Source organism: Heptranchias perlo, chromosome 4 (assembly GCF_035084215.1).
Source record: "Heptranchias perlo isolate sHepPer1 chromosome 4, sHepPer1.hap1, whole genome shotgun sequence".
NCBI classification, from domain to species: domain Eukaryota; kingdom Metazoa; phylum Chordata; class Chondrichthyes; order Hexanchiformes; family Hexanchidae; genus Heptranchias; species Heptranchias perlo.
In genome coordinates this window covers 59,205,737-59,229,991 of record NC_090328.1, presented here as the reverse complement: position 1 = coordinate 59,229,991, position 24,255 = coordinate 59,205,737, and the positions used below count along the sequence as shown (strand labels likewise).

The 24,255-nt window shown below is 41.6% G+C and overlaps 1 protein-coding gene across 1 annotated transcript in view; it reads right to left on the bottom strand.

The window, feature by feature from the left end:
- Window positions 1-233: 233 nt before the first annotated feature.
- Window positions 234-24,255, bottom strand: part of LOC137320960 (aminopeptidase Q-like) — a 118,764-nt gene continuing 94,742 nt past the window's right edge. The window contains exons 13-20 of the mRNA XM_067982990.1: window positions 23,165-23,220; window positions 21,743-21,890; window positions 20,558-20,652; window positions 16,316-16,426; window positions 15,067-15,234; window positions 9,087-9,227; window positions 1,353-1,431; window positions 234-386 (exon numbers count right to left, since the gene is read on the bottom strand). Of these exons, the coding sequence (XP_067839091.1) occupies window positions 234-386; window positions 1,353-1,431; window positions 9,087-9,227; window positions 15,067-15,234; window positions 16,316-16,426; window positions 20,558-20,652; window positions 21,743-21,890; window positions 23,165-23,220 (951 nt within the window). The remainder of the gene's footprint in view (window positions 387-1,352; window positions 1,432-9,086; window positions 9,228-15,066; window positions 15,235-16,315; window positions 16,427-20,557; window positions 20,653-21,742; window positions 21,891-23,164; window positions 23,221-24,255) is intronic.

Here is a 24,255-nt window from a genome sequence, read left to right as displayed (position 1 = left end):
TAAGTAGGAGGAAAGTCAAGCATATCTTTTATACTCAAATAATAAAGTATTATGCAGTAAATTAACAGGAAAGGCAATTGAAGCAATCAGTGTAAATGGGTTAGAGGCCTTTGGAGAAGGAAGGGATTGAAGGATACATTGCAAAACTAGGTAAGTCGACTTGATTTGTGAAAAAGGATGGACTTGTTTGGGCTTATGGACCATTTTATGTTCCTGAAATTTTTTATGTTGTTTTAATCTTCAGGTACATGTTCACTCAACCAATTGTGAACTTGAGTTTGAATTTTCTTCTTCCAATTAAAAGTCTCTCGTGATTCTTTGATGAGCTGTTCAACAATTGTTGACCATTCTCCTTCATCAGTGGTACTGTTCAGAAATAATTCGAACTATAAAAGAAACATATAAATGTAGGAATAAGCTGAGTCATGGAAATGTGTTTACTTTGGTTTAAAAGCCTACTAGCGACTTCTGCCTTGTTAAGGAGTTCTCAAAAAAACTCTCAGTAATCAGTATGAAAGAGACTTTCTTTCTACTCTGCTGAGCTCTTAACTGCCTGGCTGTGGAGAAGTGCTGGAAAGAGGAAAAGTTCTTTCCCACACAGAGGGTCTCTGCCCCACCTCAGCCCATCTGCTGCAGAAACACTCATCCATGCCATTGTCACCTCTGGACTTAATTATTCTAATCCTCTCCTGGTCAGCTCCCATCCACCACCCTTTGTAAATATCAGATCATCGAAAACTGTATCCTATCCTGCACTGTCTAATTGCCCATCAACCCTGTTCTCACTAACCTATATTGGCTCCTGGTCCTCAATGCCTCAAATATTAAAACTCTCATTCTTATGTTTAAAATTCATTTGTGCCTCATCCCTCCCTATCCCTGTAACCTCCTCCAGTGCTACACTTCCCTCCTAAACTATCCCTTTGTCTGACTCCGGATTCTTGTGCATCCCCTTTATTTCACTCCACAATTAGTGCCTGTGGCCTGAGCTACCTAGCCCCCACGCTCTGGAATTCCCTTCGTCTCCTTTAGGACCCTCCTTAAAACCCACCTATTTGGCCGTGCTTTGGTCAGTATGTGTGGCATCCATTTTTTTCTTTACACCTCTGTGAAGTGAGTTGGGACTTTTTTATGTTAAAGGTGCTATATAAATGCAAGTTGTTGTTGTACCTGAAGACTTATAGTCAATCCCCTCCTTTTGTACTTGCACATTTGGCTCTAGGTTTTACTCTCATATTTTGGCTCTGGTGTTTATTGTTATCTTTTTGGCCAATTAGGCCATTTTAATATACTGCATTTAATAGTATTGATACAGCATCGAAATTTGCAAAGTTTATATCAAACTTTCATACCTCTTCAAGCTCAAAATCAGTTGAAAATCCTTCCGCCACAATTTCGAATACAGTTCTCAGATGATAGTAATTTTTATAGCTACAATGAGAAGGACAAAAGTAATTTGAAAATATAAATACAATGACAATCTTATATAAGTTATATTATTAGTGCCACCGTGCCTCATTCTTGCATCTGAGTCAGAAGGTTGTGACTTCAAGCCCCATCCAGGACTTTACACATAATGTCGACCCATGCTCCAGTGCAGTACTGAGGGATTGTTGTATTGCTGGAGGTGCTGTCTTTTGGAAGAGGCATTGAACTGAGGATCCATCTGCTGTTTAGGTGGACTGAAAGATCCCAAATATTATTTGAAGAGGTCATGATGTGGAGATGCCGGTGATGGACTGGGGTTGACAAATGTAAAGAATCTTACAACACCAGGTTATAGTCCAACAATTTTATTTGAAAATCACAAGCTTTCGGAGGCTTTCTTCTTCGTCAGGTGAATGTGGGAATCCTTGAATGTTTCGCATTTATATTCAGAGAACAATACCTGGTGATTACAGATAATCTTTCCAACTGCCCGTTGTCAAGGCAATCAAACTTTGTTGTGTCAAGGCAGTTGGAAAGATTATCTGTAATCACCAGGTATTGTTCTCTGAATATAAATGCGAAATGTTCAAGGATTCCCACATTCACCTGACGAAGGAGAAAGCCTCCAAAAGTTTGTGATTTTCAAATAAAATTGTTGGACTATAACCTGGTGTTGTAAGATTCTTTATATTTGAAGAGGAGCAGGGAGTCCCCCTGATGTTCTGACCAACATTCTTCCCTTAACCAATTCCACCAAAAAAAGATAATCTGGTCATTTATCTCATGTGACATGAAAGGAACTATATAAATGCAAGTTCTTTCTTTGGAGAGCAACCTTTCTTCTACGGAACCTGGATTTGAATCCAGTACGGACAGATGGGGTGAAAGTTTTCTCAGTCTACTGGTTGTAACGTTCCTATATGAAATTAGTTTGGGCAAACTCAACTTAGTTCCTACTGGCCATGGCACCATAGCACAAAATTGCTGCCAACTCAGCATTATATAAACAGCAACTCTCAGAGATGCCTTAGATGGCTAGTGTTGGAATTGGAAAAATGTCACATAGGGACTATTTTTGAGGTTTGTACTGAGGCACCTGTGAGAGAAGAGTACAAGGAGCTACACTCTCTATCTAACCATGTTATACCTGACCTGGTGAGTACTTGATTCTCGTGGTAATATTTTTCTCTGATCCTCAATGTAAGCAAAAAAATCTGGGCGAGTATAAATTGTGGAAAATATAGCCAGATACCCAAAATGGAAAGTGTTCTTTAAGGGCGGCCTTTAAGGAGGAGATGGTTCACGTACAGTCTAGGTACATTCCCACAAGGGAGAAAGGTAGGGCATTTAAAGCCAGAGCTCCCTGGATGACAAAAGAGATAGAGAGTAAGATGAAGCAGAAAAAAGGGACATATGACAGATGTCAGGTTAATAATACAAGTGAGAACCAGGCTGAATATAGAAAGTTCAGAGGGGAAGTGTAAAAGGAACTAAGAAGAGCAAAGAGAGAGTATGAGAATAGACTGGCGGCAAAAATAAACGGAAAACCAAAAGTCTTCTATAGGCATGTAAACAGTAAATGGGTAATAAGAGGAGGAGTGGGGCCGATCAGGGACCAAAAAGATCTACTCATGGAGGCAGAGCGCCTTGGCCGAGGTACTAAATGAGCACTTTGCATCTGTCTTTACCAAGGAAGAAGATGCTGCCAGAGTCTCAGTAAAGGAAGATGTAGTTGAGATACTGGATGGGATAATAATTGATAAAGAGGAGGTACTAGAAAAGCTAGCTGTACTTAAAGTAGATAAGTCACCCGGTCCGGATGGGATGCATCCTGGGTTGCTGAGGGAAATAAGGGTGGAAATTGTGGAGATACTGGCCATAATCTTCAAAACATCCTTAGATATGGGGATGGTGCCAGAGGACTGGAGAATTGCAAATGTTACACCCTTGTTCAATAAAGGGTGTAAGGATAAACCCAGCAACTATAGGCCAGTCATTTTAACCTCGTTGGTGGGAAAACTTTTAGAAACGATAATCCCGGACAGACTTAGCAGTCACTTGGACAAGTGTGGATTGATTAGGGAAAGCCAGCATGGATTTGTTAAAGGCAAATAGTGTTTAACTAACTTGATAGAGTTTTTTGACAAGGTAATAGAGAGGGTCGATGAGGGCAATGCCATTGATGTGGTGTATATGGACTTTCAAAAGGCATTTGATTAAGTGCCAAATAATAAGTTTGTTGTCAAGATTGAAGCCCATGGAATAAAGGGGGCAGAAGCATCATGGATACAGACTTGGCTAAGTAACAGGAAACAGAGAGTAGTGGTGAACGGTTGCTCTTCGGATTGGAGGGAGGTGTACAGTAGTGTTCCCCAGGGGTCGGTACTGGGACCACTGCTTTTCTTGATATATATTAATGACTTGAACTTGGGTGCACAGGGCACAATTTAAAAGTCCACAGATGACACAAAACTTGGAAGTGTAGTGAACAGTGAGGAGGATAGTGATAGACTTCAAGAGGATATAGACAGGCTGGAGGAATGGGCGGACATGTGGCAGATGAAATTTAACTCAGAAAAATGCAAAGTGATACATTTCGGTGGGACGAACGAGGAGAGGTAATATAAACTAAAGGACACAATTCTAAAAGGGGTGCAGGAACAGAGAGATCCAGAGGTATATGTGCACAAATCGTTGAAAGTGGCAGGGCAGGTTGAGATAGCAGTTAAAAAAGCATATGGGATATTGGGCTTTATAAATAGAGGCATAGAGTACAAAAAGAAGGGAGTCATGATGAACCTTTATAAAACACTGGTTCGACCACAACTGGAGTATTGTGTCCAGTTCTGGGCACCGGACTTCAGGAAAGATGTGAAGGCCTTAGAGAGGGTGCAGTAAAGATTTACTAGAATGATTCCAGGGATGAGGGACTTTAGTTAAGTGGATATACTGGAGAAGCTGGGGTTGCTCTCCTAGGAACAGAGAAGGTTGCGAGGAGATTTGATGGAGGTATTTAAAATCATGAAGGGTCAAGACAGAATAGATAGAGAGAAACTATTCCCATTGGTGGAAGGGTCAAGAACCAGAGGACATAGATTTAAGGTGATTGGCAAAAGAACCAAAGATGACATGAGGAAAAACTTTTTTACACAGCAAGTGGTTAGGATCTGGAATGCACTGCCAGGGTGGGTGGTGGAGGCAGATTCAATCGTGGCTTTCAAAAGGGATCTGAATGAATACTTGAAAGGAAAAATCTTGCAGGGCTATGAGGATAGGCAGGGGAGTGGGACTAGCTGGATTGCTCTTGCATAGAGCCAGCGCTGACTCGATGGACCAAATGGCCTCCTTCCATAGGATTCTATTCCTATGATTCTATTCCTCAGCCGCAACATCCTTCACCTTGATGAATACAAAAATTCACAAAAAAATAAGTTCTTTAAATTAACTGGGATCAAAATTATCGTTTCATACATAATATGTTTTTTTAAACTGACTTTACTGCATGATACATAACATATGATTCTTACGATAATATTTTTCAAGATGGAATGAGGTATAATGTGTGGACATGGATCAGCCAATCAAAATGTACCTGTGATAATAGGGTGATCGCTTATTGAGAGCTAACAAGTCTCTTCACTGTCCGCAAACAATACTCAGTGCCCTTAAATCCTGTGATAAAGCAAAACTTTACACAGAGCAGAAAAAGGAACAAAGAAAGGCAACAATCTGTGATGAAGCACTACAAGATTTTATAGGTGATATGACTGAACATCGAATTAACATCTAATGAATGAAATGTACGCTATGAACAAACAGAAAGTAGGCTCACTCTGGGAGGACATGTAGGGGGGTGGGGGTAAGGGCTATGCTTCTCCCACCTGCTGCAGTGAAGTTCAATTATGTAAGAGGGTGTCTGATGTAAGGAGAACTGCTTTGGATTCTTACTGTGATTTCTGCTTATGTGTACAGGACATAAAGCAGCATTTGACTTTGATCCCTGTATAGGTACTGATGCTGTGATAAAACATCACAGAAAATTTACCAGTGGAAGTGTTCCATGTGAAATTGCAAAGGAAACAAAGAACATTAACAAGAGGACCTCATACGGCTTCTTGATCTTAACTTTCATGTCTTTCACCCACTGTACTGGTAGATCGCCCATGGTGTTGTTCACACATGGGCATGAGCCAGAGGTGGAGCAGCTAGTTGAGGAAAGAAGCACAGGGAGGGGAGCAGTGCAGCATGCAGCAGGATCAATTTCCTATTGCCTGGCAACTGGGTATAGCCAAAGTTCAGAGTCTTGAGTGGCAGAGATGTTAATGGGCTGATGCTGGGAATGGAGGTTTAGGGATAAAAATTAGTTATGGCCAATTTTTGTGCGCATAACCCACGGCGCACAGACATCGTCATGAGGCATGAGGCATGAGTCTGCCCCAAAATGAGGCCTTGGGCCTCATAGTATTAATTTGGGTGAACTGCTGGTACTTTTGAATCAAGAGGCAACTCACCCTTGCTCGGTAGTGGCCCTAAGGTAAGTCCTGGGATGGGGTCGGAAGGACAAAGAGAGGGGGACCAATCGCCGGCCGGCAGCAGCTCTCAGGAATGTTTAAAACAAGAGCTTATGTCTTTGGTGGCGATCGTAGCGACCCATGAAGAATGCTGAGTGGAGCACATTGCTGACCAATTTAGAGCAGGGGGTCTTGAAACAGGCATTAAGCCCCTCATTTACATATGTGAGGAGCCTAACTCCTGTTTCGAGCAGGCGCCATAGGTGTCTGGGCAGATACCTGTGCCAATATGGCAGTGCCTTTATCTGTGCGCTGATTGGGCACAGGACATCGCTGCATGAAATTGGCAATTGTTGTGCCAGTTTTCTACCCCTTAGAGTTGAAGCAGGGTAGTGGCTAGTGAAAAAATCTGGGTTGGTTCTGTGTAACATATAGCATACTTGGACTATTATTGTAATTTTATTTAACATAATCCCTTCTAAGTGATGGGTGAGGGCTTTGCATCTTATAAGCCCTCATGGAATGCCCAACATAAGGCCAGGACTTGGAATATCCAGGTTCCACCCTAATTTCAAGCTCTTCCAGCCAGAATTATGATAGAGGCTCTCCAGAAGGGCAAAGGATTTTCGGTGCACAGTTTTTTTTGACAGTATGATTGGCCATTTAAATAGAGTACCAGGTCTTTCTGTTAATAATTCCACCCTTCTGTCCAATAATGGAAAGAGATTGAGAACGGGATATCATCTTAAAATCCAGAAAAGCCATTATTAGCATCAGTAAATACTTTGAAAATAGCTGCCAAAATTATTATGTATAACAATAAAGCAAAATACAAACTTTTAAACTATATCTTAGGGAGAGGGTCGGGACAGGATTGGCAGATGGTACAATCAGTGAGAGCTATGTTTACTGGCCGACCAACTGGTACACATGGAGATAATTTGGAGATCCAGGTCCGAGACAAAGGAATGAAAATCGGATTGGTTCTATAATGGACAGGCGATTTGCTCTGCCAGTTTACGGCCCAGGCAATGATGATAAAAAATTACTCCATGTTGTCCACGTGCCAGTGAAATCTCTGCAGTCTGTACAACTGACGCTTCCTTACAACAGGAAAAGTGATGAAGGTGTTTCCCTTGCAAACACGCCCTTTTTCACTTGTTTGATAGGGTGTGCAATGCAGACTGCTTAATGTGACAGATGTTTCCTATGATGGATGGGAAGGGTCCAGTGGCATGAAAGCTTCCCTTCGATGGGAAGAACTGTCCCTGATCCAAGTGTTGTCTGCTAGAAATCCTGCAGCAGATGGTATAACTCTGCGGTAGCCACTCTTATGCAGTAGATGCAGCAAAGACAGGTCCCCTCTAATGAATTCACAGAGGTATGGCAGATTGTAATAATGCGGATCCCAGGATAGTGACAAGTGCAGACAAAAAGCCTCAAGTATAATTGCATTTGTATTTGTTGGCCCCTTGTGAACTTGTCTTCCTTAGCTGAAACATGCAACACTGTTGGAAACCTCAAAGGAATTCCCATCAACACCACTTTGAACGTTACTGTTTAAATGGCAGCAAAAATCAAAAATTATGAAGGAAAGTATTTGCAGGAAAAAAAGGAGAAAAAGCCAAAAATACTGCACTGTATAGCAAAACCAACTATTGCATGAAGTGATGCAGCAAATATTAACAGGAATGTAAAAAAGCATTCTAAATACAATTCTGCAACATTAGGCTAACTTTTAGAAACGTAATTGAGCAGGCTCAGCCGCCATGTCCCAATTTTATATGGAAGAGGTGCGTATTGTGGGCAGTGCCTTATCCAAGGGACTTTATTTCAATAAATACTGTATTTAAATGAGGCTCGCACTTACGAGCAGAAGACTCATCTTCTTTCCCCAAGTTGCACCTCAGAAAATTAGGAGCACACGATCCAGGCATGCGAGGTGAGAAACGTAATTTGTGGCCATATTTACTATCAGCGAGGCACTGCGCCATCAGCAGAGCCTCATAACATAAGAGCTTAATTGTCAATCCCACTCAGAGGCCCAACAGGACGGCTGCAGTAGGAAAAGGAAAGATGTCTGGGGAAGTAGGTGGTTCTCTTTCTGAGCTCAAGGCTGATGCAAATTGTTAGGGTAGAGTAGAGGATAATTTACTCTGCATCTAGTTGTGAAATACCTGATCTAGGAATGATTGAAGGTTTTCCATTCTCCAGCACTAACATCCCTCTCATCTGATGAGCAAACGAAAGAAGAGTAGACACGAAGATCAACTAAATGAGGAAGTAACGGTTAGGTGATGCCAAACCTGGGCTTTAGAACACTGTAGATGATATGAGGAAGATCAGGAGTTCCAGTGTTTGAGGTCCTGAGAACAAACGAGTTGGACGAAGAGACTGTACAATGAGTCTTAGTTTCTGATGTATGACACTTAGAGCTTAAAAAGAACAAGGCAGGAGAGTTTCCAATGGCCATAGCAGTGTTGATAAAATAAAGAAATGAAAAAAAAGTTGCAATGCAGAAGAGTTTTGAAAACCAGAGTTGGCAAAATATTGTCATTCTATTTTATTTTTAAATGACCTCATTTTTTTAAAACATTATATAAAGTTATAAACCTGTAATTCCAGAAGTTTTCCACAGCAATCGCAAGTATATCACAGACAGGAACTACTTCACAATACCTCATTCAATATATCTGTAGATCTGCTTTAAATTTTTTTTACAAAAGTATCTTATAATAACAATAAATTTCATGTGTGCAGAGTTTGTTCAACAATAGATGTTTGCCATGCCTTTATTAAATGTCTTGGTATTGATTCATTAATTAATGGTCAATTAAATGCAAATCAATTTCCCTCTCAACATCGAAATACTGAGATGTAGAAATTTCAATTCTGTGTTTGCCAGGCTGTGATTTTCCGCCCATTAAAGTGAATGAATGGAATATTGAGGACTGCCGAGTATAGAATTGGAACTTCTATTCTAGTGTATCACAATTCCACAGGAGATTGCTACATGTATCACATCACAGTTAGCGATGGATGCAAAATTTAAATAGCAGGGTATTGGATGCATTTTTTAAGATCATGTTTAAATGTACTCAGAAGCAGGTGTCAGATGGAACCTACACTCTAGACATGTTGACTTACTCAGTTTGGATCGTTTCCCAGTTTGCTCTTATGAAGTTCCATACTAAAAGTGAACCAATAGGATTTTTTGCCACATAACGAATAACATTCCATGATTGTTTCTCAGTGATCTTTGACTGATCAAGAGCATAGGATAAATATCTGCAAAAATTAAATCAAGAGTCACAATGTGTTGTTGATCGTTAGTGATGTACAGTATATCTATTCTGAAGTTTCATTACGTGAGACTTAACTTAAGCTGTTAAAGGTCCCATCCTGCCACAATGATTATATTCACGGGTAGAACAGGAGTAAAAGATACAATTCGGAACATTATGGAAATTGCAAAAGTTCAATAGGAGATTTATGATTAGAGTTTTATACAGGATCTCCTATGGCTTTGTCCACTAAGATTGAAGGCTGCTAATTCCCCGAATATGTAATAATATTAAAATCACGTATTAAATATAATAAAACCCATAATATATTTAAATTATCATTTACTAAATCTAATATACATAATATATTGTAATCATTGGGCCAGATTTTGCTGTGAGCAGGGACCAAACTGTGTCTGCTCTTTGTTAGACTTGCACTTGCTCATAGATTTTCTGTGAGCTTTTGCACAACAACTTCCTCTAAATTACTGAGCCAAAAAGTGCGTCGCCCTCTACAGGGCATCTGGGACCTGTGTGAACAGGGCAAGTAACTGTGTATCTCCTTAACCAATCAGATTAAAGTATCGTTAATAAGCTGCGCAGAGACTGAACCAGGAAGTGTAAGTTAAAATAGTGAATTCAGTGAAAAAACAGGTACAGTAAGCGAAATAAAGAGAGGGAAAGAAAGATTGAATTAAGAGATGGAAAGAAAAAGTAAAAAAATAAAAATGTATTTAAATTTTTTTAAATGTCCAACAATTAAAATCTGAAGGATTGAGACTCCACACTTGTTAAAATTAATTTTCAGTGCCAGAGAGGTTATTTGGCAGTCATTGAGACTTACCACACTGTTAAAAGGATACTTACAGTGGAATGGACAAGCCCTAACTGTTTCTGGTGAGATTAGTCCCCATGTACGACACCAGTGCAGGAACTTCACGCTGTTCAATGTATTCGAATGGGGAGCCAGACGGCGAGATGCTGTTTTCTCGGAGCTTACGGAGGAGGATTGCATCTCATACAGCAACTTCCGGATTTCCACGTTTAACAACACATGTGCAGTCGCTGGAAGTTGCTGTACGATGTGCACAGAAACAGCAGTGAGCGCTGTTAGCCTCACCTTATTTTTACAGCAAAGTCTGGCCCATTATATATTTCCTGTAATACGATCAACATTTTAAAAGCATCATAAAAATACTAACCACAATTTATATATATGAACCAGAAGGTAATCAGCAGGTAGTGGAGTGAAGCAGAAAAATCAGAGTGCGGCTGGAGGTCTGCAGCTTAAATATTTTGGACCCAGCAGGGAGCTCGGAACAGTTCCAGAGGCCCAAAGTTAAAAATTGTTGCGAGATGGCCAGACCCCAGCGGGGCTCGAAATGGGAGGGAAAATCTGAACAGGTACAGGTGTATAAATAAGATATCTTTTTAAACTTACCTAACATTAAACAGTTAGAAAAGTATAAAGAAGACTGCCCTCAGGAAGGGACACAATTACAGTGCAGTTGTGGCCAGGGTGATTATAATTTGGGGCAGAAGTGCTTTTGCCAGGTTTCCACCCAATGTACATTATGTTTGCGATTCTGGCCTGGAGTAGGGGACAGGGCAGGTGGGCACTTCTTCTGTTCAACCACTCCACCCCCCTCCCCCCAGTCCTGGCAACAATACAAGGGCATGTCCAGGAGCATTCCCAGGCTACTCCAGGAATTCCACCCAGCTGCCTTTGTGATATCCAGCCTTCCCTAGTGGGCATGGGTCACCTTCTGGGACTCATGTGGGCTGATAGCAAAGATGGCAAATGGCAATTCATCGAGAAGGATCACTTGCTGTTGGAAGAGGGGCCAAAGAGTAGTCTATTTTTTATTAAATTAGCTTGTTTTTCTGTTACCTTGGGCTTTCCCTCCTCAGAGAGGCTGGGTGCCCCTCTGAGTTTCCTTTGCCTCAGCAGGGGGAGAGGTACCTCTATTACACCTCTACAGGTATGGAGCATCCACCCCGATTACTCAAATGACCCTGTCACTGCGATTCAGGGAGAAATCATCGAGGGGCCAAAGGGAAGGCAGATGTCCTGTTCTGCTACACCACCCTGAACAGGTTCACAGAAATTCTAGACTGATTTTTTTCTTAAACTTACCTGAAATTTGGTTAATGGAGCTATGCTGGGAGACATGGTACCGACAGTCATCAGGGAGTGGTGACAGTCAACCGCTGACATTTTACAATGACATTTCTTTAATGACACTTTTAATATGTTATTGATTGAATTATAATAAAATATAATTTAAATACATTATAGATAATTTTAAATTTAATATATTAAGATTTAAATGTATTATTTTGTTGAAAATAGATTTAATAATTGATGATTTTCAGAAATATTACATATTGTATTTCAAACTATGGGCCGGAATTTGCCATAAAAATAACTGTGAGGCTAACAATGCTCACCATTATTTATGTGCAAATCGGACAGTAACTTCTGGCCACTGCACATGCGCAATTAAATGCAGAAATCCGCAAGTTGCTGTCCAAGATGTCCTGCTCCTCCAAAAGCTCCGCGAGAACGGCATCTCGCCGGCTGACTCACCGTTCAAATGCATTGAACAGTGCACTGTTCCTGTACTTACCTCATAGTTACAGAAAAAGTTAGGTCCTGTCTATTCCAGTGTAAGTACCTTTTTAATGGCATGGTAAGTCTTAATTACTGCCAAACAACCTCTCTGGCATTGAAAATTAATTTTTCCAATTGTGGAGTCTCATTCCTTCAGCTTTTAATTATTGTTGGAGATTTAAAGAAAATTTAATAATTTTCTTCCTACTATTCCTTTCTGTCTCTTAATCCAATCTATCTTTCCCTCTTTATTTCACTTACTTTATCTGATTTGACATTGAATTCATTATTCTAATTTATACTTCCTCGTTTAGATGCTGCATTGCTCATTAATGATTCTTCAACCTGGTTGGTTAAGGAGACACATAGTTGCTTGGTCCAGTTGCCCTGTAGAGGGCGCTGCGTTGATTCGATCTCTTACAGAAACTTGCTGTGCAAAACCCCATAGAATGTCTCTGGACAAGTGCAAGTCTAACAAATGGCTGGCGCCCTTCGTTCGCCACTCACAGCAAAATCCGGCCGATTATATTTCATTTTAACATTCTTTAATATTACCGCACTTTCAGGAATTCACTTGGTCTTCACTCTCCATGGCCAACACCTGTAAGATTCTCAAAATTCACAGATCCCCCAAAACTCAGAGAAAAACCCTAAAAAACCTTGAGTATGGGAAAACTTTGGCCATTGACTATAATCCTAAAATGGAAGGATAGGTGAGAGGTCACCAGACGAAATCAACAACACACACACCGTGGAACTTCGGAGAATTAATGCTTCAGACATGTCTCTGTTTTAATGCAAAACCGACAGCAGGTGGTCGATACGCAGCACGAATTCGAAAGGCAGTCAGCCATTGAAAGAGGCAACTGCTCCAGACATGGTGGGGCCATGTTTTTGTTTTAATGCAAAACCGATCAACACCTAGGACGTTGGATACAAAAGGAAGCCTGTATACCAGGTGATCAGCAAATGGGAATTAACAATGACCCATCGGGAGAAGCAATGGCAACATGATGGGGGACCATCAAAAAGCCATCAAAGATTCTTAAGGACTTTGTAAGAACTGTTTAAACAGACATGAAGTGTTTTTTTTTAAAGTGTCGAAGACCAATTGTAAGAGAGACATCCACAAGTGGAAACTCGAAACCTCTCGCTCTCGCTCTCTCTCTCTCTCTCTCTCGCTCGCTCTCTCGCTCTCTCTCTCTCTCTCTCTCTCGCTCTCTCTCTCTCCCTCTCTCTCTCTCGCTCTCTCTCTCTCTCTCTCTCTCGCTCTCTCTCTCTCGCTCTCTCTCTCTCGCTCTCTCTCTCTCTCTCTCTCGCTCTCTCTCTCTCTCTCTCTCTCTCTCGCTCTCTCTCTCTCTCTCTCTCTGGCTTGCTGGCTCTGGTGGGCTGCTTGTCTTGGTTCTGCCTGTGTCTGGGAGGAAGGAAAGCAGTTTCCAGCAAACAACAAGGCGAGGGGAAGGCAGTTCAACAGGGAAGATCAGCAGCTCTAGAAGCAGGCCGACACACAAGAAGAAACCAGAGCAACAGCCCCAGTGACCATCGGACACCTCGCGGCAACAAGGGCCTTACGAAACAACCAACCGAATATTACCACCAACCAACCGGGTAATATTGAGCCACCGCGACCAAAGAAAACCAACTCAGGAGAAAACCGAAGATCCGCAAAGTTTCCACTCTACAGTCTATTTCTGACTTACCTCTGGGTGAATTACTGTCAAGGATTCGTTTGGTGAGCATTATCTCTGGCCCTTTAGAGTCCAACTTAGCTAGTACAGCGGGGTTGGGAGGGGTGAGGTATCTTTCCCTCGTGTGTACTGAAGTGTTCCCCATTTTATTAGAGTGTTAAGATTGTTGTGTTGTATTTCCTCTCTTGAATAAAGGTCAAAGTTTCTTGCACCAAAACCAGTTGTCTGCTGCACTTTGTCACAACCCCCAAATAAGTCCAAGGTCTAGAACCCAGGGAGTGGGAGCGATTCGGACCGCTCAGAAGTCAGAGGTGAAGCTCACACACACCACCACCCCCTACACACCGCAGGAGCTACCAGTTTAAACTAAAAATGTTAACTGATGGGCCTCATTTAAATGCTGCTATTCAGCCATTCATCCATTTTGGGTGGAGAGCGGTAGCTCGCCGGAGGGAGGGGCTTGAAGATCGGACTCCCAGGAGACCGCACATCGGCATCAAGAGAAGGCAGCCAGCAGCAAGGTAAGTCGGGGAGGGGGGTTGTTGCAAGCGTTTCGTGGCTAGGGATGGGAACAGGACAGGGCAGCAGAGGCCCAGACCTTCCTAGTAGCTCTACAAAGTAAAGATTTTTTAGCTTACTTTTGAGGGCCTCGATGCCTTCACAGCAGCTTTACTGGTGGGATGGCCATCTTGATATGTATTGTACTATATTGGGGTAATTTTGCAAATTTTTACACCTGGTGTGAAGCCTACCTCAATTGGAGCATGGGTCGAAGATAGGGCTATAATATTTGAAGGGGCTGAATCTGTGACCTATGCTCCCATCCACTGAAGCTCCATGCCAGTAGCAGAACATTGCAAAGTTATATCTCATTTATATTTATATATTTCCTGCAATCTCAATGATAACTTACCAAATTTATCTACCTCTTAACACATTTCTGAAGAGTTTTTTGGTGCCCTCGAAAAATGAATTGAAAATGAATTATTATGTCACTTTGTAATTGTTACCAGGCAGAAATGAACAGTGGTTACCACAGACCAATGACAGGTGAGATTTTTAAGTCACAATGTTTCCACAGACCTATCACAGTGTTCAAAACCAAATGAGCAGAGATTAGCATGGAAACAGCCATATGGTTACCAGGGACTGATAAGCAGCAGTGACCACAGACCAAATGAATCCCTGCTCCTGTTGTTCCTTCTTATATTGATATTGGTCCAGGGACCTCCCATTTAAACATGGAATAATTAAATTGATCATGTGCTTACCAGCAGCCTATAATATTTCTAGTTAAATGAGAGGAACAGAATGATCACATGGATATCTAATGACCAATGAGATTCCTGAAAAGTATTTGCAATAAGATCACTATTGGCCCATGAGACTTCTGGTAAGTGACACTAACAATTGAAAAGGACCGATGATTACTGTTGTCCAACAAAATTGCACAAAAAGGAAACACAACAATTTTTTAAAAATGATATAGATATAAAGATAAGACTGGGTTGTTACACTGTTACACGAAGGAAAGTTAATACCTTGTTAGAATCCATAGTTCTCTACTACAACCCATAGCAAAAAGTAAATTATGAGCCTCTTGTATTGAAGTATGATTCTGAGAGATTGTCCATGCAAAATCCCATTCCTTATCAGTGCCAGCTTTAATGGCCTCACAGTAGATTATGCTTCTGAGATAATTTGGAATTCTGAAAGACAAAAATGTGGCAATGTTTTCATATTTTCCTTCAGTTATTCATTCTAGAAATTTCAGGGTAATTTTCTGATGACTGTCTGAATGACAGGTGAGACTCCCTGCCAAGAATGCAGCATTGGAAATTTACCTCTATTTATTCAAGTTCATTAAATTTTCTTTAATGGTCAACTAGTATTCCTTTCAGCAGTTACTTCAGTAGATTTAAGTGTTACAAACAATGTACAGCACAGAAATAGGCCATTCGCCCCAACAGGTCCATGCCGGTGTTGTAGATAATATTGGATTCAATACAAAGATAATTTAAAAAATAATTTTGGCAATACTTTTTTTGGAACTGCTACAATCAATTTTTTACAATTTCTCTTTAGATTAGTGCGTCTTGCATTGTCCCTTGGCTCAGACGAAGAGTGGGTGACAGGCAGGCACAAATGTTTTTGCTGAAAATATTCTAATTCACAATAGGTTTCAAATACAGCTCAAATTCGAGCACTCCCATGTCAGTTTAAATGCAGATTGAAGATCCCTCCACTCTGCACCAACAACGTGCCTTAGTCCCAACCTTAGAAGAGCATTTTTCATTTCAAGCATCTGTCATCCTGAGTTAGATTGACAGTGAATTAGGGGGGACTGCCATGGCAGCATCCAAAGGGGTGGCTCATCAGTTAATGGAGCCAAAAGAGACCCAAAGGGGGAGCCAACAGATCTTTCAGCTTCAGCCATAACTGAGGCTTAAAAATATATACTTTTGGGTCATTATGGAGAGAAACAAAGTCACTATTAGGCCCTCTACTTCCCATGAAGTAATTTGCGGACATTCTCCCACTGACCCAGGGCCTACTGCCACCTTTCTTCTGGCGGTCCCTGGGGATCGTGGAGACAGCACCGATAAGGGGGGATGTTCCTCTTCTTGGGTCCCCTCCCCCTTCCCCTAGTTGGGGAGGGAAATTGAGCTCGGGATGGGAATGTGACAGTAGGCCTCATCATCCGATTTTGTCCCATTTTTGATGTTATCTGGAAATAAAGTCCAAGATCTTTAATGTTTTTGTTGATTTTTGTAATTTACCAACACTTACGTATTATTGTTTGGATTACTCATCCACTGCGAATAAAGACCTGTTGCTCGATCCACACAGTCCTTCAGACCAAGTCGACACACTGTTCTAAGAGTTGTTGTGAACACTGAACTGGACGGCAAGTTAAGTAGAAGCAAGTCAGTGACATTTATTTATTGTGACTTCACATTTGCATTAAAAAACTGTTTGTTAACCTTACACTACATATATAATATATATATATTTAAATCACTGGGTGGGTTGCAACATTCCATTTCAAAATGCATGGAAAACTCCTATTTCAGGCTTCGATCACAAGGACCATTTGAGACACAGAGACTTTCCATCTCTGTAACATCACCTACCCCGGCTCCTACCTCAGCTAATCTTCTGCTGAAACCCTCATTCATGCCTTTGTGACCTCCAGACTCAATGGAGGTAAAATTCAGCTTCGGAAGGGGCCACAAAATGGACGGTAGTGGATCGGCCACCCGTTAAACTCATCACGCGGTTTTCCTTTCCATTAAAACCATTGGAGGGAAAACCGGACGGAGTGTCCAACAGGCACCCAATCAGTTACTGCCCATTTTGCGCTCCCACTGATGTTGAGTTTTGCCCCAATTGCTCCAATATTTTCCGAGCCAGCCTCCCATCCTCCACCCTCCATAAACTTCAACTCACCCAAAACTTTGCAGCCTTTATCCCGCTCACCAATCATCCCTGCCCTCATTGACCTACATTGGTTATGCCTGTAGATGGTGCTGTGATGGCTCTTAACAGGTTAAAAGTCCTGTAACGTAACAGTAATTGCAAATAATAATAATTAAGTGTAGTGAATTAAAGTTTAATTTCAATTGGTCTCTGCCACTTATAAATTTAGCTCTGCAAAAATTTCCGTGTATCCTCCCAGAGTGGCCGACCCACTGCACTCTGCTTCCCAGCTGTAATCCCCAAATCAGTTCCTGCTCTGGCCCCATTGATAGTTTCTCAATAAAGCCATGTACTCATCCTAACCCCCTCTTCCTGCTGAGAATGTTTTGTTGTCCCGGCTGATTTTGCATTTCTTCCTCTCACGTTACGACCCCACAGGCATTTGATTCTCAGCCGGGACTGATTGTTTTTGTTGGTCAGTCCATTTCCCCCCTCCCCCCAACAATCTGTGATTGCTGGAAGGAATGGGAACTCACTGCAACCACCCCCTTCCTCTGCTGAGATTGCATTCCTGGCCTGGCTTCCCACCCACTGAGCTGATATTACTGCCCTGGCAAATGGAAGGCCACCTTAACTGAACGCACAGCCTACCTCTCTCGCTGAGATAAGAACATAAGAAATAGAAGCAGGAGTAGGCCATACAGCCCCTCGAGCCTGCTCCGCTATTCAATCAGATCATGGCTGATCTTCGACCTCAACTCTACTTTCACACCTGATCCCCATATCCTTTGATTCCCCTGGAGTCCAAAAAGTTATCCATCTCAGCCTTGAATATATTCAATAACTTAGCATCCATAGCCCTCTGGAGTAGAGAATTCCAAAGATTCACAATCCTCAGCATTATTGTTTGCCTCCCTCTCATTCAATGAGATAAATTCCCTGTCTTAGTTCCCGCTCTACTCATCCTCCCATTCTCCCCTCTCCTGAATCCTCCCTCCTGCCCATTCCCTTCCACTTTCCCCTCCCATCTTTCCCTCCCCCTCCTCATCGCTCTCTTCCTCTTCTCCTCCTCCAATTGCCACACCTTTACAACAACAACAATTTGCATTTATTTAAAACGTTTAACATAGTAAAACATCCCAAAGCACTTCACAGGAGCAATTATCAAATAAAATTTGACACCGGGGCACATAAGGAGATATTAGGACAGGTGACCAAAAGCTCGGTCAAAGAGGTAGGTTTTAAGAAGCGTCTTAAAGGAGGAGAGAGAGGTAGAGAGGCAGCAATGTTTAGGAAGGAATTTCCAGAGTTTAGCACTCCAGATCTCAGAGAGTTGTAGGGCTGGTGGAGGTTACATAGATAGGGAGGGGCGAGGCCATGGAGGGATTTGAAAACAAGGATGAGAATTTTAAAATCGAGGCATCAATGAGCACAGGGGTGATGGGTAAATGGGACTTGGTGCACTTTAGGATTTGGGCAACAGAGCTTTGGATGAGCTCAAGTTTGTGGAGGGTGCAAGGTGGGAGGCCGGCCAAGAGAGCACTGGAATAGTCGAGTCGAGAAGTAACAAAAGCTTGGATGAGGGTTTCAGCAGCAGATGAGCTGAGGCAGGGGCAGAGACGGGCGATGGAAACTCCACAAAAAGAGCATAAACAGCATTTGTGGCATTTTTCAAGGTTTTCCATGGCTCTTCCACCAAAGATACACCAGATGAGCAGGAGAACCCCCGTGGAAATTCAGACCCTAGTCATTGTACACAGTGCATTGTTGGTGTAAATCGTCCATTGTGTGAACCGTGAGCAAATGATTCATTGGATTGTTCCTTGCGAAACAAAGTGAAGGATCAGAGCCTTTACTGCAGAAGACCATCAAAGCCAAAAGAATAAGCAAAGTTGTTAGGACGCTGGATCCATCCTGTGTTAAACGGGAATATTTTTGTATTTTATCCTTTCACATGTATTTTTAGCTAGTCCAAGTATTGCAAATTTGAACTGAGTTTCTGTTAGCAGTACTCTGGAAGTGAGACAAACAGACAAGTGGTTCCAAAGGAAGGAGACCCAACATTATTGATTTTAATGGTCATAAACAAAACCTAATCAAGTCAAAATCATCTGGCTACTACGACAGAGCTGTGAGAAGAAAATAATTTCAAGTTCATCACTGGAATTGCTACACCCATTAAGGGAGCATCATGGTGAATGGAGAGTCTAAAAGTGTTTTTTTCAGGCCTGAAAGAATAAACACCTCTCCAGACAGAGATGGGACTGTTATCCACATCCCATCTACTCAGATAATAGAAATAATTAAAATCATAATAAACGATATGTTGAGAAAGAACTGGGGGCTTCTTCAAAGAATCTTGGCCTCCGCCTCAGAAGAAGTGAGAGTTATGTCTAGGCACCAGCCCTAGAATTTTTAGTTCACTCACTTCAACCCTAAGAGTGGTGAGACAGAACTCCATGGGTGCAGAGGTGTGAACCTATGTAAAACATTACTAAAGGACTTAGCTTAAAGATCCTGAAAAGTAATCTAGGGTTCCGGAGAGCTTTCACTTTTATTAAGTCAGTAAGATGTACGTCAGTGTAACACGAGTCTGCTGTTTTTATTTTTGCTTCTGCATAAATTTCTTTCTTATAGAAAATCTGACTGGTAACTTAGCCTGAACTATATGGTCTAATAGCATGGTTTCGTTCTGCCTGCTGAAGAGATCAAGAGGTATTGAGTATTGGTGGGTATTCCATGCGCTATTCTAGTGCAAAATATCTTACTAAAAAGATCATTGTTGATCCTGCAACACACTAATTCATTTACTGAAAGCTTAAGGTTACACATTTCAGTTCATGGGAGATGGAAGACTGCGTATAAAAAGTGATTACTTGATGTGAGCATGAATGGAGTGTTGGAAGAAACCCAAATAGTAACGGAGGTAAATCAGAAAGTAGTGATTAGGTGAGGCTTCCATTTTAAAAGTATGAAGATTGTATTGAAAAGAAAAGACTGAAGAAGGTAAGACATTCCACAGTTTGAGGTTCTAAGAAAAGATGAATTGTTTTGCTCACAAAGATGAGGGATGTTAGTGCTGGGAAATAGTGTCAGCAACAACCACTCCAACGTCAGATATAACACGAGTAGATGAAAAATAAAGCTCCCTCTATTCAACCCCCAAAATTTGTCTCAGCCCCAACCTCAGAAGAGCACCTCCTACTGCACCACACTTTTCTATTTCTAAGACCACCTTCCTGTGGTTTGTCTGAGTGAGACCACCAATTTAGTGCTGAATTAGGGACCATTTTATATTGTAGGCATATGCCTGGTTTAAGACTATTCAAACTAATTTTGTGAAGGACCTTGACAGACAAGGATACCTTTGTCCTATAAATCTGCCCTGGATTCTAATCTAGGTCAAAGAGACGAAAGGCTCCTGTCATAGACAGTTCACCACATTCCCCACATGTACCTGCTTTCCACAGCTCCCCTTGGTTCCATGGAAGCAGTTCAAGTAGCAGATTATGGGGCAAATAAACTGCTGGAACCACTGTATGTGTGGTACAATATAAGTAAATGCTAAATTAGTTCATTCATAAGCAATGGGCAGAAAATTATAATACTTACAGGCTAACTAGATCATTAGGAAGATTATTGAAATCTTCATTGATAAATTTCATCTGATAATAATAAAATGGAACAATTCGGCTGTAAATGTATTTCTAGAAACAAAAAAGGAATAAAATTTAGCTGTAAAATAAGTTATTTATAAATTACACAGTAGAATCTGACCCTTATAACACAGTAAAGCTCATGCAAAGCTCATGTAAACAGGATTAAATACAAACTCATTGGCCAAGAAATTGGGCTGCACCCATATTTGAGCATGTGAGGGGTGTACTTTGGGCCCACCTGTACCTGAGTGGTGAGGCCCGAGCCTCTCCAGATACTGAGCCTCGGGTCTCATTTCAATATTGCTGATGAAGCGTCAAAAACCCGCCAGTGAAGAGGGTCAGGAGAGGAGGCTGGGGGGGAGGATCCAGGGGCCGGGAATGCCGGTGATCATGAGGGGAGTTAAATGTGGGGTCAGGAGGAGCACAAGTGCTTACATTCAGGTAAGTTACTTACCTTCTTTGATGCAGGCGATTCCTCGGGCTGGTTTCCCTGAGTGCCGCCCACAATGGTGCTGGCTGCCTCAGGGCAAACCAATCATGGAGAGGGGACCTCAAACAGGTGTTAGGCCCCTTATTTGCTTATGCAAAAGACATACCATCAGCTTCAGACGTGGGTAAAAGATGCCTCTTGTTTGTCCTTACACAATATGGCGAAGGGTGCACTTCCAGCTGGAAATGTACACACGCTTCCTGCCCACCATTTTGGGGCCTTATTATTCCGAAAAATGGGCGCTGCATGGACAAACTACTTGGCCACTCTCTTTTGTCCATCAGAGTTGCCAGAGAAACTACCATTGTTGCCTTGTGTAAAAGGGCTCCAGAGCCTTAGTCCTAAATGATCCCAACAGTTACAAATAGTTTAACCAAGGAAACTACAAATATTCCTTGGTCCTATCACTGTCCAACTTGACAATGAATTTAGACACAATGGGGGTCATTTTAAATTTTGGCTATGGTATAAAACACACGATATGGGCTCGGCTGGAATTTAACCACCTCTCCTGATTTTCGTTTCCATTGAAATCAAAAGTTAAAATTACCCCCAGTAAAATTAAAGGATTAAATTATTGAGTCTGCCTTGAGTCACACTCTCTCAATACAATATTAAATTATCAATTGTAAACACAGGACATTCTACCTTATAAATTCCATATGAATAGGTTGTCTTTATCATTAATTCAAGATCGCTTAAGTGTTCCAGGGCTAGGAGCCATACAATGAGATTCCGTTCCTTAGCAAGATACATAGTTGTACTCAGAGCAATTCCGATGTCAACGTGTCCACTCCTGTTACGTAGCATACACAACAGAATAATGTTAACTGAAAACTTGCAATGATTTTAGCAATATTTCTAGTTGAAAAAAATGAATTGTAATTTTCGAGGTTTTGTTGAGTTAATTTTGACGAGTCGCTGGGTGAAAGGGGATTTGAAAATACTGTGACGTTTTTGCAACAGAGGCCGGGATATTAACTCCCACCGACTGGTGACAACCAGGCCGGAGGTGAGGGGTTGGGGGGCAGTTAAAATGGTGCAGGGGGCCTACACACTGCTTTCCCGCCCCAATCTGAGTGACTGTAATTTTACATTGCAGGCGGCAAGGACATCAGCCCCAAGCTGACGGGATCCTCTTTAAATATGGAGATCCGGTTCTGATGAAATCATCGGGGCTCAAGCTGCAATTTTAACCAGAGGCCTGAGAAAGGAAGCAGTGGAGGCTTCCCTGCTTGGCCAAACCTGCTGGGATCTGGATCGAGGGCAAGAAGAGGCCCAGTAAGGTAAGTTTACATTTTATTTTAGTTTCTTTGAGGGCCAGGAAGAGCAGGAGTGGTCCTTCAGGCCCCACAAGGAAACTTTGGTCCTCCCTTTCCCCAGACTTCCCCCCTCCCCCGATAGCGATCGAGTCCAGAGCCCACCCCCACCATTTACCTGACTTCCACAGACCATCCCCGTGGTCCCTGGCGGTGCCCTCCTGCCACCCAAGTTGCTGCTCTCGCTCGCCGACCAGGAGCTGAATTCTGCCGGGATTGAGTGGGAGTTGGGGCCAGAGTGCACAGGATTCCATAGATGGAAACATCCAGTCTGTTTATTACATCACTAAATGAGGAGTGATCAATTATGTCAAGGAGATTCCAAATTTATTATGATGCTGGTTGAAAATTCAGACTTACTTTAAAAATAATTTCAAAACAGGACAAAACTGTTTATTTGCAATATTGGTTGACATTCCCTCCATCCATGATCAATAGGGAAGTAAAATAAAATATTAAAAGTAAAATAGAAAAGATAATCTCAAATATTTGTCAAGGATCAGAAAGTAAACTACATGCACTTTAACCACTTAACATCAGGAGTCTTTTTAATTATGCAAATACCAATTTCTGCCATTATAGATAGGATGGATATTTTCTGAAGTTGAGTTGATTATACTTCATTTGTAATTAGAACAAAACATCAAAATACAATAATAATATACACAGTAATGAGGCTCTGATCACACTTACAGAAGGAGCTAATAGATAAAAGAAAGTTCCTATACTTCTGTTCTGATGCAGTACTCACCGTGCTAGGTTAAAAGCGTCATTGATAATCTGTGCTCTGTTAATTACTGGAATAACCTATGGAAGATGAGTTCTTCGAATTAAAGAAAAGTAGATAACAATCATGAAGAAATTCAAAACAATGTGAAAAGTGTCTAGACAATGAATTGTTACAATTTAGGCTTTCTTCCAACCCTGTATTCATGCTCAATGTAATTAATAATTAATGACTCTCCTCTGGGAGGTTGGCTGAACTCAAATGCTCCAACTGAAAATGTGGATGTTTCTGTGCAGCATTTGCGTATTTGCTTAAACCCAGGCCTCGAGGCAAAGACAAACTAAATCCTTTCAGAAGTAGCTGGCTGACCTCCATTTTAAAGTTTTAATATATAGGCCTGGCTTCAATTTCAAACGAGCAGGAAATGACACAGAAATATTTTATGATAGGATGTAGAACAGAACCCGTGATACAGTTGTAAAAAGGTTGGCATTAATACGCTCCAGTTTATTATTATATATATTTTGTCCCCATTTTATTTCCTTTTTGAAGCCCTGCGTCACATTTCATTGTGGAGCTGAGAGGGTGGATGGATAGGCAACTTGCTCCTCTACCTTTCCTTATGCCACTAGAAGGCCTGTAAATACCTAGGGTGGCTTGGCTAACGTCTTCCTTTCTTTCTCTGGAGAAGCACTTCACCACTGATCCAAAGTTTGGCAAATTGCTAATTAACCAGATAGGCAAAATAATGGCACAAATAGAGATAAATGGGTTTGATCTAGTAGCCATTACTGAGATGTGCAAAGTGACCAAGGTTGGGAGCTAAATATTCCAGGGTATTTGACTTTTCAAAAAGACAGGCAAAATGGAAAAGGTGGGGGGATTGCCCGATAATAAAGGATGACATAAGGACAGTAGTGAGAAAGGATCTTGGCTCGGAAGGTCAGGAAGTAGAATCAGTATGGGTGGAGATAAGAAATAACAAGGGGCAGAAAACACTGGTGGGAGTAATTTATAGACCCCCTAACAATAGTTATAGTGTTGGACAGAGTATTAATCAAGAAATAAGAGCGGCTTGTAACAAGTGTAATGCAACAATCGTGGGGGACTTTAAT